Source organism: Oncorhynchus kisutch, linkage group LG17, assembly GCF_002021735.2.
Source record: "Oncorhynchus kisutch isolate 150728-3 linkage group LG17, Okis_V2, whole genome shotgun sequence".
In the NCBI taxonomy this organism is placed as follows: Eukaryota; Metazoa; Chordata; class Actinopteri; order Salmoniformes; family Salmonidae; genus Oncorhynchus; species Oncorhynchus kisutch.
In genome coordinates, this window is record NC_034190.2 from 69,594,594 (window position 1) to 69,619,110 (window position 24,517).

Here is a 24,517-nt window from a genome sequence, read left to right on the forward strand (position 1 = left end):
CAGACACAGGAGCACGACAGAGGGGTTTCTCCTAGATAGATTCAGACACAGACACAGGAGCACGACAGAGGGGTTTCTCCTAGATAGATACAGAAAGAGGGTGTCTATTTCATTCTCTTTTATTTCTTCCTTCCCTTGTATTTTATCAGCACTAACTCTGTTTCGCCCCCTTTTTCCCCCATCGCCGCCTCGCTCTTTCTTTCCAGTCAGTGAGGGTTTGGTTGTAAAGGGCTTGGGTTTGCCTTGCGGACTGTTGGAATCTGTGACTGATGTCATGGGAGAGAGAGCTCTGAGCTCGTACACATACAGACACTGACTGACTGTCCTGTCTGTGGGGATACATGAGATGATGTTCAATTTCACCCTCTTTAACTCAGCCATTCCAGGCTGGAGAGCTGAGAATGGGAGGGGCACGCCACGTTATTAACTTGGCTGGTTACACCATAGAGATGCCTTTCCTAACATTACCCATATGACTAGCCATTCCTTCATATCATACAGTGTTACCCATTATACCACTTCGCTTGTCTTGTTAGATATCTGAAGACGGATTTGAGAGGAAGAGCAAGAATGGGAGGAAGAGAGTGAATGAGTGAAATGTCTGTGCGTTTCCATGTATGCTGTTTGCATGTTTGTGCCATGAATGCTTCCCTTATCGTGTCTCTGTTATGTCTCTCCTCTGTTCTAAACAGTGTCAACCTGAGTTTCTGCCTCTCTGCCAATGGGAAGTACCTACCAGACAACCTAGGTGAGCCGACTGTCCACATCTGGTCCAGATGACATACAATACCATATTACAAACTCTCAATTGCACACGAATATCAGATGTGCACACAACTTGTGTATGTTGAATGACTTTGCTGATGCTTTGTATTGCATTGTGACAAAGATGTGAGGAGCAGTGCCAGGCTTCCAGAATCCCCATATCTGCTCTGATCCTTTTCATGATTTCAAATCAAATCAAATCAAAGCTATTATTCCACTAATCAGCCCTCTATGCATATAGTTACTGTGCTAGGTGCCATATGGTAAAACAAACTTACATAGTCTGGATTCTGGATTCGCTTGAGATTATGCAAGTTAGTTTTAATGTGATGGTGTGTAAAACAATAGCACATTCATGATTGTGTGTGTGTGTGTGTGTGTGTGTGTGTGTGTGTGTGTGTGTGTGTGTGTGTGTGTGTGTGTTCCAGGCTTCCTGGTAGAGGTGCAGTTGGACCATCTGAAACACATGCAGAAGGGAGGGGTGAAGAGGGCTCTGTTTGTAGACTCCCAGCAGGCAATGCTTCAGAGGAGTGTGAGAGTGCGGAGCGGAGAGCGTGTGTGTCACGAGACCAAGATCTACCTGAGGGTAAGTGCTCTACCCAAAATTACAACCAAGTAAAGTGGAAGGGAAAAGGTAAGAACTGATCTGTCGGCCCGGCATTAAAGACCATCATTGGTTAAAGAAAATTGTGATCAATAAAAAAGTATACCAGTTTCATTTAAGGACCAAATAATTGACAGCCGTGCCATATAGATTGCAAAATAGTTGGGAAGAGATTTTTGACGTACTGATTCCATGGCACATGGGCTCCCGTGTGGTGCAGCGGTCTAAGGCACTGCATCTCAGTGCTTTAGGTGTCACTACAGACACCCTGGTTCGAATCAAGGCTGTATCACAATCGGCTGTGATTGGGAGTCCCGTAGGGCCGCGCACAATTGGACCAGCGTCGTCCGGGTTTGGCCGGTGTAGGCCGCCATTGTAAATAAGAATGTGTTTTTACCGGACTTGCCTGGTTAAATAAAGGTTAAATAAAAATACAAATAAACATGGTTTTTGAACTGATATGCAAAACGATGCTAGATTCAAAACTTAGAATTTTTCAATGTAAATTATTATACAGAATTCTTGCAACCAACATAATGTAATTTATATGGGAGAGACAACCTTCCCAGCAGATTTTGCTGCGAAGAGGCAGAATCATTAGATCACCTGTTTTGGTACTGTCCATATGTAGCTTGTTTTTGTTCACAGATAACACTACTGGGCGAACTGAAAAGTCATAGTCAATCGATCAATAATATAATAATACTTTTAGCAAAAATGTTTATTTTCAATATACAATCTGTAGTTAACTATGAGAATAGGAAGGTTCAGAACTTTGGTGAAGCAAATAGCTAGCTAGATATATCATTGTGTTTACTTGATAGCTACCTACACAAATATCTAGCTAGAACAAGGTGTTAATAAGATAAATTCTTTAAAAAGATTTTAATGCACCGTTGAAAAATATATGGCAAATAGAAATCCAATATGGATGGTGTTAAGAGATAGATGGGAGGGGTTGAATGGAGCTGACGGTTGGGACTAATAACAGCAAGATAACTCATGTAAAACATACTGTGTCTGCAAAACCTATATATGTAGGTTAAGAAGATTTTGGAAAGAGCACAGTTTGAAATATATGGCAAATAGAAATCAAACTGGATGGACATCAGAAATATATGGGAGAGGTTGAGGGTAGAGGAAGGACAAGAGTTAAAAACAAACTAAATCAAACTATTGTAAAGTAGACTGTGTCCATAAAATATATGTACTATGTGTATAGTATGTATGTAGTATGTATAAGCTGGAAATACAGGCCTAAGCTTGTTGTTCACTAGTTTGCTCCAATTGGGTGAGGGGTGGTAGGGTTGGAGGGTAATAAAGAAAAGAAAAAGAAAAGAAAATATGTATTTATATGTATGTATATGTATATATAAAATATGTATTTATATGTATGTATATGTATATATAAAATATGTATTTATATGTATGTATATGTATATATAAAAGATGTATTTATATGTATGTATATGTATATATAAAATATGTATTTATATGGATGTATATGTATATATAAAATATGTATTTATATGGATGTATATGTATATATAAAATATGTATTTATATGGATGTATATGTATATATAAAATATGTATTTATATGGATGTATATGTATATATAAAATATGTATTTATATGGATGTATATGTATATATAAAATATGTATTTATATGGATGTATATGTATATATAAAATATGTATTTATATGGATGTATATGTATATATAAAATATGTATTTATATGGATGTATATGATTATATAAAATATGTATGTATATGTATATATAAAATATGTATTTATATGGATGTATATGTATATATAAAATATGTATTTATATGGATGTATAAGTATATATAAAATATGTATTTATATGGATGTATATGATTATATAAAATATGTATGTATATGTATATATAAAATATGTATTTATATGTATGTATATGTATATATAAAATATGTATTTATATGTATGTATATGTATATATGTATTTATATGTATGTATATGTATATATAAAATATGTATTTATATTTATGTATATGTATATATAAAATATGTATTTATATTTATGTATATGTATATATAAAATATGTATTTATATGTATGTATATGTATATATAAAATATGTATTTATATGTATGTATATGTATATATAAAATATGTATTTATATTTATGTATATGTATATATAAAATATGTATTTATATGTATGTATATGTATATACATATATATTTGCAAAAAGATATATGTGGGATTGGAAGTGATGCAGACAATTACATTGATGGAAGCTACAATCTATCTGCAATATTAAAGCTGATCTAACCTCTAAAAAACACACAAAAAATACAAAATAATAATAACAATGATTTAAAAAATGTTTTAAATAAAGTCTCGGACACACACTCACTCGCTCGCTCACTCACTCACTCACTCACTCACTCACTCACTCACTCACTCACTCACTCACTCACTCACTCACTCACTCACTCACTCACTCTGATAAACCCTCTCTTTCTCTCTCTGTCTCTCTCCATCTGTCTCTTTCTCTCTCTCTCTTTCTCTATCTGTCTCTCTGTCTCTGTCTGTCTCTATCTGTCTCTGTCTTTCTGTCTCTGTACGTCTCTCTATCTGTCTCTGTCTCTCTATCTTTCTCTGTCTCTCTCTCTATATGTCTCTATCTGTCTCTATCTGTCTCTGTCTTTCTGTCTCTGTACGTCTCTCTATCTGTCTCTGTCTCTCTAACTCTCTCTGTCTCTGTCTCTCTATCTGTCTCTGTCTCTCTAACTCTCTCTGTCTCTAACTCTCTCTGTCTCTGTCTCTCTATCTGTCTCTCTGTCTCTGTCTGTCTATCTGTCTCTGTCTTTCTGTCTCTGTACGTCTCTCTATCTGTCTCTGTCTCTCTAACTCTCTCTGTCTCTGTCTCTCTATCTTTCTCTGTCTCTCTCTATATATGTCTATCTGTCTCTGTCTCTCTCTCTCTGTCTCTGTCCCTATCTGTCTCTATCCCTCTCTCTATCTGTCTCTCTCTGTCTCTCTGTCTCTCTCTCTGTCCTTCTCTCTGTCTATCTCTCTATCTCTCTCTCTCTCTCTATCTATCACTCTCTCAATTCAATTCAATTCAAGGGCTTTATTGGCATGGGAAACATGAGTTAACATTGCCAAAGCAAGTGAGGTAGATAATATATAAAGTGAAATAAACAATAACAATTAACAGTAAACATTACACATACAGAAGTTTCAAAACAATAAAGACATTACAAATGTCATAGTATATATATTTAAATATACAGTGTTTTAACAATGTACAAATGGTTAAAGGACACAAGATCAAATAAATAAGCATAAATATGGGTTGTATTTACAATGGTGTGTGTTCTTCACTGGTTGCCCTTTTCTCGTGGCAACAGGTCACAAATCTTGCTGCTGTGATGGCACACTGTGGAATTTCACCCAGTAGATATGGGAGTTTATCAAAATTGGATTTGTTTTCGAATTCTTTGTGGATCTGTGTAATCTGAGGGAAATATGTCTCTCTAATATGGTCATACATTGGGCAGGAGGTTAGGAAGTGCAGCTCAGTTTCCACCTCATTTTGTGGACAGTGAGCACATAGCCACATAGCCTCAATAGCAAGGCTATGCTCACTGAGTCTGTATATAGTCAAAGCTTTCCTTAATTTTGGGTCTGTCTCTCTATCTGCCTCTGTCTCTCTCTATCTGTCATTCTCTCTGTCTATCTATCTCTCTCTCTCTCTCTCTCTCTCTCTCTGTCTCTGTATCTGTCTCCATCGCTCTCTATCTGTCTCTGTCTCTCTCTGTCTCTCTATCTGTCTCTGTCTCTCTCTGTCTCTCTATCTGTCTCTCTATCTGTCTGTATCTGCCTCTGTATCTGTCTCCATCGCTCTCTATCTGTCTCTGTCTCTGTATCTGCCTCTGTATCTGTCTCCATCGCTCTCTATCTGTCTCTGTCTCTCTATCTGTCTCTCTGTCTGTCTCTCTATCTGCCTCTGTCTCTCTCTGTCTCTCTATCTGTCTCTGTATCTGTCTCCATCGCTCTCTATCTGTCTCTGTCTCTCTCTGTCTCTCTATCTGTCTCTGTATCTGTCTCCATCGCTCTCTATCTGTCTCTGTCTCTCTCTGTCTCTCTATCTGTCTCTCTGTCTCTATCTGTCTCTCTGTCTCTCTATCTGCCTCTGTCTCTCTCTGTCTCTCTATCTGTCTCTCTCTCTCTATCTCTCTCTATCTGTCTCTCTCTCTGTCTATCTATCACTCTCTCTCTGTCTCTCTGTCTGTCTCTATCTGCCTCTGTCTCTGTCTGTCTCTCTCTCTCTCTCTGTCTCTCTATCTGTCTCTGTATCTGTCTCCATCACTCTCTTTCTCTCTCTCTATCTGTCTCTGTATCTGTCTCCATCACTCTCTGTCTCTCTCTCTGTCTCTCTCTATCTGTCTCTGTATCTGTCTCCATCACTCTCTGTCTCTCTCTCCATCACTCTCTGTCTCTCTCTCTCTATCTGTCTCTGTATCTGTCTCCATCACTCTCTGTCTCTGTCTCTCTATCTGTCTCTGTATCTGTCTCCATCACTCTCTGTCTCTGTCTCTCTATCTGTCTCTGTATCTGTCTCCATCACTCTCTGTCTCTGTCTCTCTATCTGTCTCTGTATCTGTCTCCATCACTCTCTGTCTCTGTCTCTCTATCTGTCTCTGTATCTGTCTCCATCACTCTCTGTCTCTGTCTCCATCACTCTCTGTCTCTGTCTCTCTATCTGTCTCTGTATCTATCTCTATCACTCTCTGTCTCTCTATCTGTCTCTGTATCTGTCTCTATCACTCTCTGTCTCTCTCTCTCTATCTGTCTCTGTATCTGTCTCCATCACTCTCTGTCTCTGTCTCTCTATCACTCTCTGTCTCTGTCTCTCTATCTGTCTCTGTATCTATCTCTATCACTCTCTGTCTCTCTCTATCTGTCTCTGTATCTGTCTCATCACTCTCTGTCTCTGTCTCTCTCTCTCTCTCTCTCTCTCTCTCTCTCTGTCTCTCTATCTGTCTCTGTATCTGTCTCCATCACTCTCTGTCTCTCTCTCTGTCTCTCTCTATCTGTCTCTGTATCTGTCTCCATCACTCTCTGTCTCTGTCTCTCTATCTGTCTCTGTATCTGTCTCCATCACTCTCTGTCTCTCTCTCTCTATCTGTCTCTGTATCTGTCTCCATCACTCTCTGTCTCTGTATCTGTCTCTGTATCTGTCTCCATCACTCTCTGTCTCTCTCTCTCTATCTGTCTCTGTATCTGTCTCCATCACTCTCTGTCTCTGTCTCTCTATCTGTCTCTGTATCTGTCTCCATCACTCTCTGTCTCTCTCTCTGTCTCTCTCTATCTGTCTCTGTATCTGTCTCCATCACTCTCTGTCTCTGTCTCTGTATCTGTCTCCATCACTCTCTGTCTCTGTCTCTCTATCTGTCTCTGTATCTGTCTCCATCACTCTCTGTTTCTGTCTCTCTATCTGTCTCTGTATCTGTCTCCATCACTCTGTCTCTCTCTATCTGTCTCTGTATCTGTCTCCATCACTCTCTGTCTCTCTATCTGTCTCTGTATCTGTCTCCATCACTCTCTGTCTCTGTCTCTCTATCGCTCTCTCTCTGTCTCTATCGCTCTCTCTCTGTCTCTATCTGTCTATCTCTCTCTCTCTCTGTCCATCTCTCTCTCTCTCTGTCTGTCTGTCTGTCTGTCTGTCTGTCTGTCTGTCTGTCTGTCTGTCTCTGTCTGTCTGTCTCTGTCTGTCTGTCTGTCTGTCTCTGTCTGTCTGTCTCTCTCTCTGTGTCTCTCTCTCTCTCTCTCTCTCTCTCTCTCTCTCTCTCTCTCTCTCTCTCTCTCTCTCTCTCTCTCTCTCTCTCTCTCTCTCTCTCTCTCTCTCTCTCTCTCTCTCTCTCTCTCTCTCTCTCTCTCTCTCTCTCTCTCTCTCTCTCTCTCTCTCTCTCTCTGTCTCTATCGCTCTCTCTCTGTCTCTATCTGTCTCTCTATCTGTCTCTCTGTCTCTATCTGTCTCTGTATATGTCTCTCTCTATCTGTCTCTGTCTCTCTCTGTCTATCTATCTGTCTATCTATCTGCCTCTGTCTCTGTCTCTCTATCTGACTGCAGGATGACAAGGAGTTCAGAGATAAGCTCTCCTCCATCTACATCTCCCTCAACTTCAGTCTGGATCCTCAGGCAGCGTTTGACTCCCACGGCCTAAGACCCATCCTTAACTACAAGACCACCGAGCTCATCGAGCAGAAGGTACTTCAATACACCCCCCCCCCCTGTCTAACTATGACCGCCTCAGCCCTTAGCACCCCCACAGCACTGCTGACCCCCCAGCACCACTGACCCCCCAGCACAACAACCCCACAGCACCACTGACCCCCCAGCCATCACCCCCGCAGCACTCCTGACCTCCAGCACACCCTCCCGCCCTTCTGTCTGACCCCCAGCGCAGCACTCCAACCCTGGAGGACTCCTCTGAGTCAACAGTCCCTGTATCTCTGGTGGTGGAGCACTGCACATGTTTTAATGAACAAGACTTAGTGAAGACGTGGCTGGAATTCCATTCACTCACTCAGAGGTGATGGTCATGTTTTCACCTTGACCAGACCTCCCCCTTCCTTCCCTCTCCCCCACACACACCCTTAGAACGACTCAGGCTACTCTCCTTGTTGATTTCCAAACCGCTCTGCTGGGAAGGGGTCCAGAGGGTCTGGAAAGCAGTTTTCAACAGAAGACATTTGAGGCATGTGCACACTATGGTGGAGAGAGAGTTAGAGTTTGACTGCCCCTCCAGGAATAGCAGCTTTCAGCCCAGCTAGGCGGTGTAACGGTTGATACAGTAAGTCATGTTCCGACTGAGGGGTGCACAGTCAGACACACAGGGTTAATAGATATAGATAATAGATTCTGGGTAGGGCCAATGCGGTGCTTCGCTCGCAGCACACAGGCCATGTGCCATCTTGTGTAGATTTGTCTGAATTTTTCCAGTTTTCTCCTGGCAGGCAAAGAGAGGGAGAAAGACGTGAGCAGGGCTCAACGTGTGGGCTGCCTGCCTTCAGCTGTGGCATGCTGGACCATATGGCACAAATGTGGACACTGACTCAAGTAACAAATTTGATGACTTGAGTCTCAACTTAATAGAAAATAAAATAACTTAAGACTGATGACTTGAAATGATCTGTCCGGGGTTTGAACGTTTTGTGGCACAGAGTCTCTGTGGATTACTTTCCACGCAGCCAGACACAGTAACACAAGTAAAGCCTCTCTCTCTCCCTCTGAGCAGGGCAGGACTGAGCCCTGTCATTGGTGTCTCCTTGTTGTATCAAAGCTGCCGGGGCCTCATCAGATCTGCTGTGTTGTACTTACACCACATCTAAATACTCAACTCTAACAATCTGTTGTAGTACTGAAACTGAACTTCAGAGTGGGGCTCGAATAACCCATGTGTGTCTATGATGTATGTGGGGGGGGCTAGTAGTGTAAAGCTGCTGACATATTTCTTTAATCATGGATACCCATTGTGAATGTAACACCGTGTAGGGGGTGATTACTGACTACCGTCTGGATTTAATCACATGCACCATGCTTTATTATGGATTTCACTATATGGCATCGTATGTACTGGGCTGGCAGTTGTGGTTTACCCCGGTTCTCACACCCTCTGGTTGCCGAGTGAGAGCTCACTGATGCCTCTGTGTAGTTTCAGAGTTTCTCTGTAATGTGCTCCACATGTTGCCGTGAAGCCGGGGCACTGTCAGTTGATATTTCTTAGCTTCAGCGAGGATAGGAACCTGTAACTTTTTCTCTGACTGTGGGCCATGCAGCACTCACTGAGGGAGTGGGCAGAGTGAGCTGGAGGTTACTATGGTTACCCTGCTTCCCCTTCATTCGAACCCCTGGCTGTGTAATGACAGGGGAGGCGCTGAGCTCTTTCTAATCTCCCTCAATTTATATTTATTATCCTCATTGTCAACTAAGGCATCATGATCATCACACTGTGATGGAATCACACAGGGAGACCATTACCTACGCTAAGCCTGCTACACACACACACACACATGTTCAGTGGTTATTGCACCCTTTCCTGCTTAGTTCATGTCTTTCTGGTCATTCCACCGTAGCGTCTAGGCCTCAAGATCACCCTGGCCTAAAGGCGTCGGCATGATTCCCAGCTGAAACAATTCGGAAGAGTTTGTGCACATATTATGTCAACGTTTTGTGACGTTTTGGACCTCAGTGAGTGTTTTTTCGGCTGTCGAGAACACAAACATTTTTCTAGAGGCAAGCTGAAGTTTGGAGCCGAATCAGACACGCACTGCAAACAAGGAGGAGGATAGACTACTGGACGTGTTGTGGTGAATAGTGTACAGTGGTTTTATTGTCAAAGATGCACTAATACCGCTTGGGAATGTCTAGAAGCAGGATTGTCCATGTAGAAGGTACAGAAATGAGTTGAGGTGGTGCAGAGTTCTTCTGACCTGTCTCTGCACCGCTGTGTCACAGACTGTGTTGGTGGTTTGAGATCCCCACCAGGTACAGCCTGTGACTGGCTGTCCAGGTCATATGACTCTAGCCAGGGGAGAGTGTTCTGGAAGGGCCCAACGAAGTAGCCAGGACCAGAGTTGTGAAACTGGGGGATGGTAGTCACTGCTGAGCTGGAGGGTTTCCCTCCAAATATTGTGCCTCTGTGTCCCAGGCCAGAGAGAGGGTTTAAAAGACGGGTTTTGATCAATCACACAGTCAGACGTGATCTTGAACTTCTCCTGCCTTCTTATTGAGCCATTTCCCTCAAAAGGGAAGTGAAGTCAGACATGGGGCTGAATTAGTGTTATTTGTGTCATCATACAGTCTATAACCTTCCCCGGGAGAGAGGACTGTTAACAGGATTATAACAGATGTCTGGTCTTTAGTGATGACTCTCTACTCGTGGGCGGTTGAGGGTTGGACTGGAATATATTCCTCCATGTCCCGTCCCGCTACAGTCACTCTATTGTATGTTTACCATCAAAGCAAAGTGTGTCTAATTCTCTGTGTGAATTCTAATTGAAAGAAGTGTAGGTTTAATTTTAAAGGGGCCTGTGTGATCATGTATAAGCTCTGTCACTGTTTCATGTGTTCGTCTCATCTTCTTCCCTCCTTCAGGCCCAGATTCTGCTGGACTGTGGAGAAGACAACATCTGTGTTCCCGACTTAAAGCTGGCGGTGCACGGGTGAGTTAGTCCCTTCATTTCCTTCTCTATAAGTCCTAGACCATACACGGCCCAGGACATCCACTGGATCAGGAGAATATAGCTAAGTATGGTCAACTGTGAGCCAGGTTGTAGTAAGTGAACTCTTCACCCCACTATCCAGATGAGTCGTCCTTGTTGTTGTTTTGATCTGATGGGTAAGTAAAGGTGTGTCGTGCTCCACCCGTTTGTTTAGTTTAGCCAGTCTGTTAATAGCCCTACAATGCTCCACTAGCAGAGGATACTACTTTGCTTTGAAAATAGGAAGGAGTGCTGGTCTACAGGGACAGGGATCGGCTGTCAAGCTGGTGGGGGGGAAAAAGACAGGTGCGATGGAACAGATTTGTTGGAACGTATGGGGACTGGGAAGGGAGTTGTAGGTGTGCCAACCAGTACCAGCCTCCCTCGAATCGTTTGAAGTAGTATTCAGAGCATCGACACACTTTGATCTGTGGGCATTTTGACCCCCCCCCCCCTCTCTCTTGCTCTCTTTCTGACCTATCATTTTTGTAACGGTTGTCTTCCTCTTCTGATGAGAATAGGAAGGATCGGACCATTATGCAGAGTGGTAAGTGTTCGTCATTTTAATCAATAGCACTGAACACTAAAAATACAAAGTAACAAAAGAACATCCGAAACAGTTCTGTCTGGTAAACTACATACAAAGACAGAAAACAACAACCCACCAATCATAGTGGGAAAACAGGCTGCCTAAGTATGGTTCTCAATCAGAGACAACGATTGACAGCTGCCTCTGATTGGGAACCATACCAGGCCAAAAGCAGAAATACAAAACATAGAACAAAAACATAGAATGCCCACCCCAACTCACGCCCTGACCAAACTTAAACAAAGACCTCGGTCCCAGCTTTGATGCACCTGTACTGACCTTGCCTTCTGGATGATAGCAGGGTGAACAGGCACTGGCTCGGGTGGTTGATGTCCTGTGACATCAGGTGATGTAGGTGTCCTGGAGGGCAGGCAGTGTGCCTCCGGTGATGTGTTGGGCAGATGACACCACCCACTGGAGAGCCCTGTGTTGGGCAGACGACACCACCCACTGGAGAGCCCTGTGTTGGGCAGACGACACCACCCACTGTAGAGCCCTGCGGTTGGGCAGATGACACCACCCACTGGAGAGCCCTGTGTTGGGCAGACGACACCACCCACTGGAGAGCCCTGTGTTGGGCAGACGACACCACCCACTGGAGAGCCCTGTGTTGGGCAGACGACACCACCCACTGGAGAGCCCTGTGTTGGGCAGACGACACCACCCACTGGAGAGCCCTGTGTTGGGCAGACGACACCACCCACTGGAGAGCCCTGTGTTGGGCAGACGACACCACCCACTGGAGAGCCCTGTGTTGGGCAGACGACACCACCTACTGGAGAACCCTGCGGTTGGGCAGACGACACCACCCACTGGAGAGCCCTGCGTTGGGCAGATGACACCACCCACTGGAGAGCCCTGTGTTGGGCAGACAACACCACCCATTGGAGAGCCCTGCGGTTGGGCAGATGACACCACCCACTGGAGAGCCCTGTGTTGGGCAGACGACACCACCCACTGTAGAGCCCTGCGGTTGGGCAGATGACACCACCCACTGGAGAGCCCTGTGTTGGGCAGACGACACCACCCACTGGAGAGCCCTGTGTTGGGCAGACGACACCACCTACTGGAGAGCCCTGCGGTTGGGCAGACTACACCACCTACTGGAGAGCCCTGCGGTTGGGCAGATGACACCACCCACTGGAGAGCCCTGCGGTTGGGCAGACGACACCACCCACTGGAGAGCCCTGTGTTGGGCAGACGACACCACCAACTGGAGAGCCCTGTGTTGGGCAGACGACACCACCCACTGGAGAGCCCTGTGTTGGGCAGACGACACCACCCACTGGAGAGCCCTGTGTTGGGCAGACGACACCACTCACTGGAGAGCCCTGCGGTTGGGCAGACGACACCACCCACTGGAGAGCCCTGCGGTTGGGCAGACGACACCACCCACTGGAGAGCCCTGTGTTGGGCAGACGACACCACTCATTGGAGAACCCTGCGGTTGGGCAGACGACACCACCCACTGGAGAGCCCTGCGGTTGGGCAGACGACACCACCCACTGGAGAGCCCTGCGGTTGGGCAGACGACACCACCCACTGGAGAGCCCTGTGTTGGGCAGACGACACCACCCACTGGAGAGCCCTGCGGTTGGGCAGACGACACCACCCACTGGAGAGCCCTGTGTTGGGCAGACGACACCACCCACTGGAGAGCCCTGTGTTGGGCAGACGACACCACCCACTGGAGAGCCCTGTGTTGGGCAGACGACACCACTCACTGGAGAGCCCTGCGGTTGGGCAGACGACACCACCCACTGGAGAGCCCTGCGGTTGGGCAGACGACACCACCCACTGGAGAGCCCTGCGGTTGGGCAGACGACACCACCCACTGGAGAGCCCTGTGTTGGGCAGACGACACCACTCACTGGAGAGCCCTGCGGTTGGGCAGACGACACCACCCACTGGAGAGCCCTGCGGTTGGGCAGACGACACCACCTACTGGAGAACCCTGCGGTTGGGCAGACGACACCACCCACTGGAGAGCCCTGCGTTGGGCAGATGACACCACCCACTGGAGAGCCCTGTGTTGGGCAGACGACACCACCCATTGGAGAGCCCTGCGGTTGGGCAGATGACACCACCCACTGGAGAGCCCTGTGTTGGGCAGACGACACCACCCACTGTAGAGCCCTGTGTTGGGCAGACGACACCACCCACTGTAGAGCCCTGCGGTTGGGCAGATGACACCACCCACTGGAGAGCCCTGTGTTGGGCAGACGACACCACCCACTGGAGAGCCCTGTGTTGGGCAGACGACACCACCTACTGGAGAGCCCTGCGGTTGGGCAGACTACACCACCTACTGGAGAGCCCTGCGGTTGGGCAGATGACACCACCCACTGGAGAGCCCTGCGGTTGGGCAGACGACACCACCCACTGGAGAGCCCTGTGTTGGGCAGACGACACCACCCACTGGAGAGCCCTGTGTTGGGCAGACGACACCACCCACTGGAGAGCCCTGTGTTGGGCAGACGACACCACCCACTGGAGAGCCCTGTGTTGGGCAGACGACACCACTCACTGGAGAGCCCTGCGGTTGGGCAGACGACACCACCCACTGGAGAGCCCTGCGGTTGGGCAGACGACACCACCCACTGGAGAGCCCTGTGTTGGGCAGACGAAACCACCCACTGGAGAGCCCTGTGTTGGGCAGACGACACCACCCACTGGAGAGCCCTGTGTTGGGCAGACGACACCACTCACTGGAGAGCCCTGCGGTTGGGCAGACGACACCACCCACTGGAGAGCCCTGCGGTTGGGCAGACGACACCACCCACTGGAGAGCCCTGTGTTGGGCAGACGACACCACCCACTGGAGAGCCCTGTGTTGGGCAGACGACACCACTCACTGGAGAGCCCTGCGGTTGCGGCAGTGCAATTGTCGTACCAGGCGGTGATACAGCCCGACAGGATGCTCTCAATTGTGCATCTATAAAAGTTTGAGGGTTTTAGGGGCCAAGCCAAATTTCTTCAGCCTCCTGAGGTTGAAGAGGTGCTGTTGCGCCTTCTTCACCACACTGTCTGTGTGGGGGGACCATTTCAGATCGTCAGTGATATGTACGCAGAGGAACTTGAAGCTTTTCACCTTCTCCACTGCGGTCCCGTCAATGTGGATAGGGGCATGCTCCCTCTGCTGTTTCCTGAAGTCTATGATCAGCTCCTTCGTTTTGTTGACGTTGATGGAGAGGTTATTTTCCTAGCACCAGTCCGCCAGGGCCCTCACCTCCTCCCTGTAGCTGTCTTATCATTGTTGGTAATCAGGCCTACTGCTGTTGTGTCGTCTGCAAACTTGATGATTGAGTTGGAGACATGCATGGCCACGCAGTCATGGGTGAACAGGGAGTACAGGAGGGGGCTGAGCACACACCCTTGTGGGGCCCCTGTGTTGAGGATCAGTGAAGTGGAGGTGTTGTTTCCTACCTTCACCACCTGGGGGCAGCCTGTCAGGAAGTTGCATAGGGCGGGGTTCAGACCCAGAGCCCTGAGTTTGATGATGAGCTTGGAGGCCACTATGGTGTTGAATGCTGAGCTATAGTCAATGAACAGCATTCTTAAGTAGATATTCCCCTTGTCCAGATGGGATAGGGCAGTGTGCAGTCCAATGGTGATTGCATCGTCTGTGGTTCTATTGGGGCGGAAAGTAAATTGAAGTGGGTCTAGAGTGTCATGTAAGGTAGAGGTGATATGATCCTTAACTAGCCTCTCATTGCACTTCATGATGACAGAAGTGAGTGCTACAGGGCGATAGTGAGTTCAGTTGAGGAAAATCATAATGCATTAACTGTCTTTGGCAGTTAGATGATAGTGCTGCATTCATTTCAATACTTTGTATAATAGTAGCTTGGGGCAAAGGGTCAATTATGAAATTCCCAGCAATGTATCCGAGACATATCCTTCATTCCTGTAGTTGATATTTCTACTGTTTTCCTGCCAAGGCACACAACCTGTTCCACAAATGCCCCAGGGGAAAGGTTTTTGTTTTTTATGGGTTCTTTCAATGTTAGCCCTTTGTTTTCTTTAAAGGGAAAATCCACTCAAACTATTTCTGAATGTTTTTCATTAGTCCACTTGATACAGTCCCAAACTGTTTTGTATGTCAGCAGTCAAGTTTTCAAGATATTGGACTTTCAAGAAGTGTCCCTGGCTGTTGGAGTCTGACTAGGCTGGCTGGCTGTTTTAGTCTGACTTGGCTGGCTGTAGGAGGCTGGCTGGCTGGCTGTAGGAGGCTGGCTGGCTGTAGGAGGCTGGCTGGCTGGCTGTAGGAGGCTGGCTGGCTGGCTGTAGGAGGCTGGTTGGCTGGCAGTAGGAGGCTGACTAGGCTGGCTGTAGGAGGCTGACTAGGCTGGCTGTAGGAGGCTGACTAGGCTGGCTGTAGGAGGCTGACTATGCTAGCTGTAGGAGGCTGACTATGCTGGCTGTAGGAGGCTGACTAGGCTGGCTGACTGTAGGATCAAATCAAATTTATTTATATAGCCCTTCGTACATCAGCTGATATCTCAAAGTGCTGTACAGAAACCCAGCCTAAAACCCCAAACAGCAAGCAATGCAGGCGTAGAAGCACGGTGGCTAGGAAAAACTCCCTAGAAAGGCCAAAACCTAGGAAGAAACCTAGAGAGGAACCAGGCTATGAGGGGTGGCCAGTCCTCTTCTGGCTGTGCCGGGTGGAGATTATAACAGAACATGGCCAAGATGTTCAAATGTTCATAGATGACCAGCAGGGTCAAATAATAATAATCACAGTAGTTGTCGAGGGTGCAACAAGTCAGCACCTCAGGAGTAAATGTCAGTTGGATTTTCATAGCCGATCATTAAGAGTATCTCTACCGCTCCTGCTGTCTCTAGGGAGTTGAAAACAGCCGGTCTGGGACAGGTAGCACGTCCGGTGAACAGTTCAGGATTCCATAGCCGCAGGCTATACTCCTGGCCCTACCAGGAGGCTGACTAGGCTGTCTGACTGTAGGAGGCTGACTAGGCTGTCTGGCTGTAGGAGGCTGACTAGACTGGCTGTAGGAGGCTGACTAGGCTGGCAGGCTGTAGGAGGCTGACTAGGCTGTCTGGCTGTAGGAGGCTGACTAGGCTGGCTGACTGTAGGAGGCTGACTAGACTGGCTGTAGGAGGCTGACTAGGCTGGCTGGCTGACTGGCCAGCAGAAGATCAGTGTTTGAAATATGGTCCATGTTGCTTCCTCTCTGCCTGGTTTTATGAGTTCAGCTGTAATTAGAAGCGTCTGTGTGGCCCTTGTATGGTATTCCTCTCTCATTGTGTTCAGAGAGGGAGAGAGCTGGAGGGAGAGATCGAGGGGAAGGGGGAGATGTTTTAAAGTCCTAGTCTGTGCTCTATCGCATGTATGACTTTACTGCTACATTGGAAACGTTTTGTGTGAGGGGGATGCAGGGGGAGGGAAGGGGGTCAGGGGGAGGGAATTTCCTGAGATGAATCTATGTGCTTTGGGCTGTGTCCCATTCTGAATCCCGGCTCTAAATCAGCCTGATATGTAGAGCAGAAAGCCTGAACAGGGAAGAGGAAGAGACAAAGCACAAAGTATCAGGCTGTAGCAACAAAACATGTTAGTGGCCAGACTGCTATTGCCAACTACTATCTGAACTGTACACAAAGCTTTAACAGTTCTCTCTCCCACCTCTCTGTGCTTATTTACCCTCAGAGACCCGACACCTCTTGACCTGACCTCTGACCCTATTAGTAATCCATTTCTGGTTTTGTTGGTCCATCAGGGACAGGAAGGAAGTGTACCTAGGTGACGACAACTTGCTGACCTTGACTTTCAACGCGCGGAACGAGGGTGAAGGTGGGGCCTATGAGGCTGAACTGTATGTGGTGTTACCTCCTGAAGCAGACTACAGCGGTATAGCTCGCAATAACGAGGTGAGAGCAAATACTAAACATTCAGCTCACCCCAGCATTTATATTAGATATGGAGGCTCCCAGTCTATTGGCTTATAAGACTTACAATGATAGATTTATTGGGAGGACTGTTATGGAAGTTATGAAAACTTTAAGTGGAACCAAATGTTCTTGAGTTATGAAACATTTTATAATGTTGCTGACTGCTGCCATCTTTAACACGTCATCTTGCAAAGTAGATTTTAGCTAATTGAGAGCAGCCTATTTACATAAGGATGAAATTATAAAATGAGTCTATAGATTGTAAATATCTTTCTTCTCTATTGTGTTCTAATTTCTAAATATTTTCTCTTCTTTCTCACCCAGAGCCTGACCCAGCTGACCTGTAGCTACGAGGCTGAGAACCAGACCCGCTACCTCAGCTGTGACCTGGGCAATCCCATGAAGTCTGGCACCAGCGTAAGTCAAGGATTTAGGTTCTGCTCGCCCTTTCTGAAAGTGTTGTTTATGAGTAGGGCCAGGAGTATTTTCTGGTTAGGTCACATGGGTGGAAAACAGGAGCAGTTCTGGCTCTTGAAGTGAAAACATTGTTGACGTTTCAGCCATCTTGGTCTCAATCAGAATGAGGTCAAATGGACCTAAAAAGAAACTCCCGCTCTGGTCCTACTCAAGACCTTTCTGAAGCGCATTGATTATGAATAGGGCGACCAGGTTTTCCTGATTATGTCACATGGTCCTGGCCCTACTCATAAGCAATATCCTTCATTGGTTCTGATGAGTGGTGATGACCAGTGGAATCGTGTGCTAGCCCTCTGAGATTTGTTTAGGGGGGAAAACAGTCATCGGAGCTCTGCAGGGAATCACTTTTTTCTCCTGTGTGAAGGAAGGGATTGTGTTGTGCTATCGAGGGGTTGGTAGAGAACTGGACAGGAAACACCTTGTCATGTTACATCAGTATTCAGAGAGGAAGTCCCTGTCCGGTTAGCAGGAATCTGGTCTACTTCCCTGCTGAGCAGAGGTTCCCTCCTAATGACCTGCTGGTCGTGGGCAGGTTGGTGCTGTGGGTTTGTAGTGTGTCTGACTCCAGAGGAAGACTGTAAAGTGGACGTTGGTGGAGAGGTTTTTCTGATAAAATGGTTTTATTTCAAGTGTAAACTAAAGTTGAAAAACTTTAGTATGCAACAAATACATAGTGTATATATAGATCCTGCCATTGTAATACTCATTGTGTGCGCTGATTATACCTAGGCTAGTTTGTCCCTGGAGTGGATTAGTGATAATTCATAATTGCATATATACAGACAGATGATATGGATTAATATATTCATTGAGCCAGGGAGAAACCAGCATTTTTATGAGCAGTATTTTCATTACACACACACACACACACACACACACACACACACACACACACACACACACACACACACACACACACACACACACACACACACACACACACACACACACAGTTAAATAGTAAAAGCTTTAACCTTGCTGGTCTCCTGATTGCAATTACTGTGCTGTATGTGCGTGTGGTTTGGATGGAAAATAAAAGTGGCATGACATTCCAATAGAGAGAAGGGCAGCAGAACAGAATTCTGTAACCAGGAACTCCCAGACCTGCAGGCCTAGGTGTATTACAGCTGTATACCACCCAGACAGACAGGCAGACAGACAGATAGACAGAGAGTACTGATTGATTGACCTCTGAACAGAACAGAATTGGGAGGAGAGAAGAGGAGAGGCAAGGCCTGTTAGCCTGGTGGGAACTCTGCCCCCCCAGGATTTGCTGTAGTCTGCTCACCGTCTCTGTACTGTATGTGTAAAAAATAGTAACCAAACAGTGCACAGGTTCCCTCACAAGGTTGGCTTTGTTCTGTTGGTTGCAATATCCCTTAGCCATTAGTACCTCTGTCTCTCTTACATCATGTTGGGACTGTAGTCCTTGACCACGTTGCTTCTCATCTGCAGCTGTGGGCAGGCCTGCGTTTCACTGTGCCACGACTGAAGGACACACGCAAGACGGTTCAGTTTGAGCTGCAGATCCGCAGGTATGACTCACAGTTACCTCTCCTCTCTAAGCATATGTTTGAACTGGGACTATAACTGGACATGTGTTTGTGTCATTGACAAAATAATTGAAGGCTAAACTTTCCAAGGCGCTCTTACCAGACAGTTGCTGATAGGTGTGTGTATTCTGTACTTCACCACCCTCTCTCCCTCTTTCCACAGTAAAAATGAGAATAATTCCCACAGTGAGGTGGTGCCCTACAAGCTGGAGGTGGTTGTCCAGGCCGATGTTATTTTACAGGGGTGAGTTCAGTTGGAAGTCTGGCGGTTGGAAGAAACTCTGTCAGTGTTAGAAAACCTTTTGGAACTCCATAGAGGTGCTATTCTTTAACCCCCCCAAACACACACACACAGTCACTCACTCTCTCGCTGCTATCTCCTTCTCTCTGCTCTCTCTCTTTTTGAAGTGTCTCCCGGCCAGACAAGGTCTTCTTCCCTCCCCTCAACTGGAAGGTCTCCAAGACCCCCCAGGAGGAGCAGGACATTGGGCCTGTAATCCAACACGTCTATGAAGTAAGGAGCCAGAGGGTTGGGGTTGGGGTCGGGCAGGTTAGGATTAGGATTATGGTGGGAAGATCCAATGGAACATTCAATGCATAGAAAAAGGGAAGTGCATCATGGACATTCTCTTTTTTCAATGTAAGCAGCCAGAGGCCCTCCAGGAGGCTAGCTGCTAGCCAGCTGGACAGGCATTGGGATGTAGCACAGGGTTCTATACAGAAGACACTGACCTTTAGCAGGTCTGTAGTAGCAGGTAGTACTTCCCAGACAGTGGCCTTTGTGTAGAAGCACACCAGACAGACACTACTTCCTGGGGAAACAGAGAAGCAAACCAGACTGACACTACTTCCTGGAGAAGCTGAGAAGCACACCAGATGGACACTACTTCAAATGAAATTGTATTAGTCACATTCACCTTACAATGAAATGCTTACTTACGAGCCCCTAACCAACAATGCAGTTTAAAAAAATACAGATAAGAATAAGATATAAAAGTAACTAAATAAAAGTAATAAAATAAAAAAGTAACAATAAAAGTAATTAAAGAGCAGCAGTAAAACAACAATAGCGAGACTAAACCCCTGGTACCTGTATAAGAGTCAATGTGCGGGGGCACCAGTTAGTTGAGATAGTATGTATATCTAGGTAGGATTATTAAAGTGACTATGCATAGATGACAACAACAGAGAGTAGCAGCTGTGTAAAAGAGGGGTGGGGGGGAGACTATGCAAATAGTCTGGGTAGCCAATTGATTAGGTGTTGAGGAGTCTTATGGATTGGGGGTAGAAGATGTTTAGAAGCCTCTTGGACCTAGACTTGGCGTTCAGGTACCGTTTGCTGTGTGGTAGCAGAGAGAACAGTCCGACTAGGGTGGCTGGAGTCTTTGACAATTTTTTGGGCCTTCCTCTGACACCGCCTAGTATAAAGGTACTGGATGGCAGGAAGCTTGGAAACAGTGATGTATTGGGTCGTTCACACTACCCTCTGTAGTGCCTTGCTGTTGGAGGCCGAGCAGTTGCCATACGAGGTGGTGATGCAACCAGCTCTCGATGGTGCAGCTGTAGAACCTTTTGAGGATCTGAGGACCAATGCCATGTCTTTTCAGTCTCCTGAGGGGGAATAGGTTTTGTCCTGGCCTCTTCACGACTGTCTTGGTGTGCTTGGACCATGTTAGTTTGTTGGTGATGTGGCCACCAAGGAACTTGAAGCTCTCAACCTGCTCCACTACAGCCCGTCGATGAGAATGAGGGTGTGCTCGGTCCTCTTTTTCCTGTAGTCCACAATCATCTCCTTTGTCTTGTTCACGTTGAGGGAGAGGTTGTTGCCCTGGCACCACATGGCCAGGTCTCTGACCTCCTCCCTATAGGCTGTCTCGTCGTTGACGGTGATCAAGCCTACCACTGTCATTGGCAAACTTAATGATGGTGTTGGAGTTGTGCCTGGCCATGCAGTCATGAGTGAACAGGGAGTACAGGAGGGGACTGAGCACGCACCCCTGAGGGGCCCCTGTGTTGAGGAACAGCGTGGCGGATGTGTTGTTACCAACCCGTACCACTTGGGGGCGGCCCGTCAGGAAGTCCAGGATCCAGTTGCAGAGGGAGGTGTATAGTCCCAGGGTCCTTAGCTTATTGATGAGACTAAAGTGCACTATGGTGTTGAACGCTGAGCTGTAGTCAATGAATAGCATTCTCACATAGGTGTTCTTTTGTCAAGGTGGGAAAGGGCAGTGTGGAGTGCAATAGAGATTGCATCATCTGTGGATCTGTTGGGACGGTATGTAAATTGGAGTGGGTCTAGGATTTTGGGGATAATGGTGTTGTGAGCCATGACCAGCCTTTCAAAGCACTTCATGGCTACAGACGTGAGTGCTACGGGTCAGTAGTTGCCTTAGTACCTGTGCCCAAAAACACTATGATGGTCTGCTTACAACAGGTTTGTATTACAGACTCGGACAGGGAGAGGTTGAAAATGTCAGTGAAGACACTTGCCAGTTGGTCAGCTCATGCTCGCAGTGCACATTCTGGTAACCCCTGCGGCCTTGTGAATGTTGTGAAAGAGAAAGAAGAAGAAACAGAGACATTCCAGGACGCACAGGGGTTTGTTTTGAGCCTTACATCATTACAAGTCTAACTCAATTTGTAAGGACAACATAGACTTATGTTGTCAGACATCCCACCGGACAACCTTTCTCAGAACAGGAAGAAAAACAGTGCTCAAGTTTAGATGACATCACATCAACATTCCATTTCCTGGAGGTCTGGGTCAGCCTGAACAGATTCATTTTTTGAGAAGAAAGACTAGGTGGGGGATTATATTATTGTAATATTCTACTTACTTTCTCTCTTCCTCCTCGTTCTCTCCCCTGTCCCTGTTAGCTGGTGAACAAAGGTCCCAGTGGGATCAGCCACACAGTGCTGCAGCTCAGCTGTCCTCTCAGTGTTCAGGGCCAGGGTCTCCTCTACCCGCTGGAGATGTCTACTGAGGGACCCCTCAACTGCACCACCAACCACTCCATCAACTACCTGCAGCTCAAGGTGAGCAGTCAATTACTGGCATGTCTTTGGATGTATGACAAGGAATGTAACACTTTTGTAAAGGTGGAGCAGGTCTCAAACAAATGTTCTCTCACGGTCAACATATTCACACACACACACACACACACACACACACACACACACACACACACACACACACACACACACACACACACACACACACACACACACCCTTTTCAGGGTCACATGAGGCTCATCTGTAAGTCTAGAACACTTCAGAGAGACAGGCACTGTGAAGATATCCCAAAGGTTATAATTCAGTGTGTGATTAACAGTCTCAGCTCTCCACACCCAACTCCCTCCCAGCCTAACCAGCCCCACCCAGGACACCAGCCTTACGGTCACTTTGATCTCTCTGGTCTTCCCTCAGCCCAGTACAGCTTGATGAACCACTTCTGTACCGATACTCACTCATCTTCTCCATTTAATGTTTGGCCAGCAGAAAGGGACCTCAGGGTTCACATGGGCGCATGACTGGTGTAGTCGCTTGTTTGCGTCTAGAACTTCTAAAACAGATGCTGAGATGGGCCCGACGTGGTTGTCCATTTAGCGGTGATCTGTACAAAGCCATGTGGATAAGACCCCACATGCACTAGATTAATGATGAGGATAAGACCCCACATGCACTAGATTAATGATGAGAATAAGGATGGGTCACTAACAATCATTCAGGCGAGAAAAAACATCACCCAGATAGGCCAGTCGTGTGAGAAACTCGTCATCATGCAAGAGGTCAGACAAGTGAAAATTATGGTCAGTAAAGAAAACTTTAAGCTTGTCTTTCAATTTAAAAAAGTGTCAATACTTTGCCCCTTGATAACCAGCGCACTTCTTTCTGTATGTTGTAAAGCGTTACATGGTCACTGCCCATATCATTGCATAGTGCAGAAAATAGGGGCCTTGCTTTAACAAAGTTAACCTTTTTCACTGTAGGTTCCAAAATGTCTTTCAAGCTGTCAGGCATTCACTTGGCAGCAAGAGCCTCTCGTGGATGCTGCAGTGTCCCCAAGTGGCATCGGAAGAAACTGCTGGCACACTCGTGACCACTCCACTATGTCTCCCTGTCATGGCTTTTGCGCCATCAGTACAGATACCAATATGAGCAGAAGCTACGTTTGGCTACATACAGACCGTTAGTGGAATTCCCACGAGAGAGTAGCATTAATGTGATTGGATGTTAATTATTTGACTAGGCTACCTGTATTTGACATTGTGTTGTTATTTCGCTGAACACTAGATGGTTTAATTTTATTTTTGGCAGTGAAACGAGGCTACCCAAAACTCACCCAAATCTTTAGCACCGTTGGAAAATATAAATGAGAAGATAAAAAAAAATCACATTTTTATTTGGCTTACCTTATATAAGACCCCACATGCACTAGATTAATGATGAGGATGAGACCCCACATGCACTAGATTAATGATGAGGATGAGACCCCACATGCACTAGATTAATGATGAGGATGAGACCCACATGCACTAGATTAATGATGAGACCCCACATGCACTAGATTAATGACGAGGATGGGACCCCACATGCACTAGATTAATGATGAGGATGAGACCCACATGCACTAGATTAATGATGAGACCCCACATGCACTAGATTAATGATGAGGATGGGACCCCACACGCAGTAGATTAATGATGAGGATGAGACCCCACAGGCAGTAGATTAATGATGAGGATAAGACCCAACATGCACTAGATTAATGATGAGGATAAGGATGGGTCACTAACGTCAGTCCTTATATTGACCTAATGAGTGGTGTACTCTTCTCTAATGGGTGAGGTCAGTGTCTGTAATGTATTGACCTAATGGATGGTGTACTCTTCTCTCATGGGTGAGGTCAGTGTCTGTAATGCATTGACCTAATGGGTGGTGTACTCTTCTCTCATGGGTGAGGTCAGTGTCTGTAATGTATTGACCTAATGGATGGTGTACTCTTCGGTCATGGGTGAGGTCAGTGTCTGTAATGTATTGACCTAATGGATGGTGTACTCTTCGGTCATGGGTGAGGTCAGTGTCTGTAATGTATTGACCTAATGGATGGTGTACTCTTCGGTCATGGGTGAGGTCAGTGTCTGTAATGTATTGACCTAATGGATGGTGTACTCTTCGGTCATGGGTGAGGTCAGTGTCTGTAATGTATTGACCTAATGGATGGTGTACTCTTCGGTCATGGGTGAGGTCAGTGTCTGTAATGCATTGACCTAATGGGTGGTGTACTCTTCTCTCATGGGTGAGGTCAGTGTCCGTAATGTATTGACCTAATGGATGGTGTACTCTTCGGTCA

The 24,517-nt window shown here is 46.4% G+C and overlaps 1 protein-coding gene across 1 annotated transcript in view; it reads left to right on the forward strand.

Moving 5' to 3' along the window:
- Window positions 1-24,517, forward strand: part of LOC109908216 (integrin alpha-5) — an 86,384-nt gene that overhangs the window by 44,458 nt on the left and 17,409 nt on the right. The window contains exons 16-25 of the mRNA XM_031794483.1: window positions 693-748; window positions 1,194-1,351; window positions 7,501-7,638; window positions 10,528-10,595; window positions 16,962-17,112; window positions 17,458-17,550; window positions 19,066-19,145; window positions 19,327-19,407; window positions 19,572-19,677; window positions 22,041-22,199. Coding sequence (XP_031650343.1) covers window positions 693-748; window positions 1,194-1,351; window positions 7,501-7,638; window positions 10,528-10,595; window positions 16,962-17,112; window positions 17,458-17,550; window positions 19,066-19,145; window positions 19,327-19,407; window positions 19,572-19,677; window positions 22,041-22,199 — 1,090 coding nt within the window. The remainder of the gene's footprint in view (window positions 1-692; window positions 749-1,193; window positions 1,352-7,500; window positions 7,639-10,527; window positions 10,596-16,961; window positions 17,113-17,457; window positions 17,551-19,065; window positions 19,146-19,326; window positions 19,408-19,571; window positions 19,678-22,040; window positions 22,200-24,517) is intronic.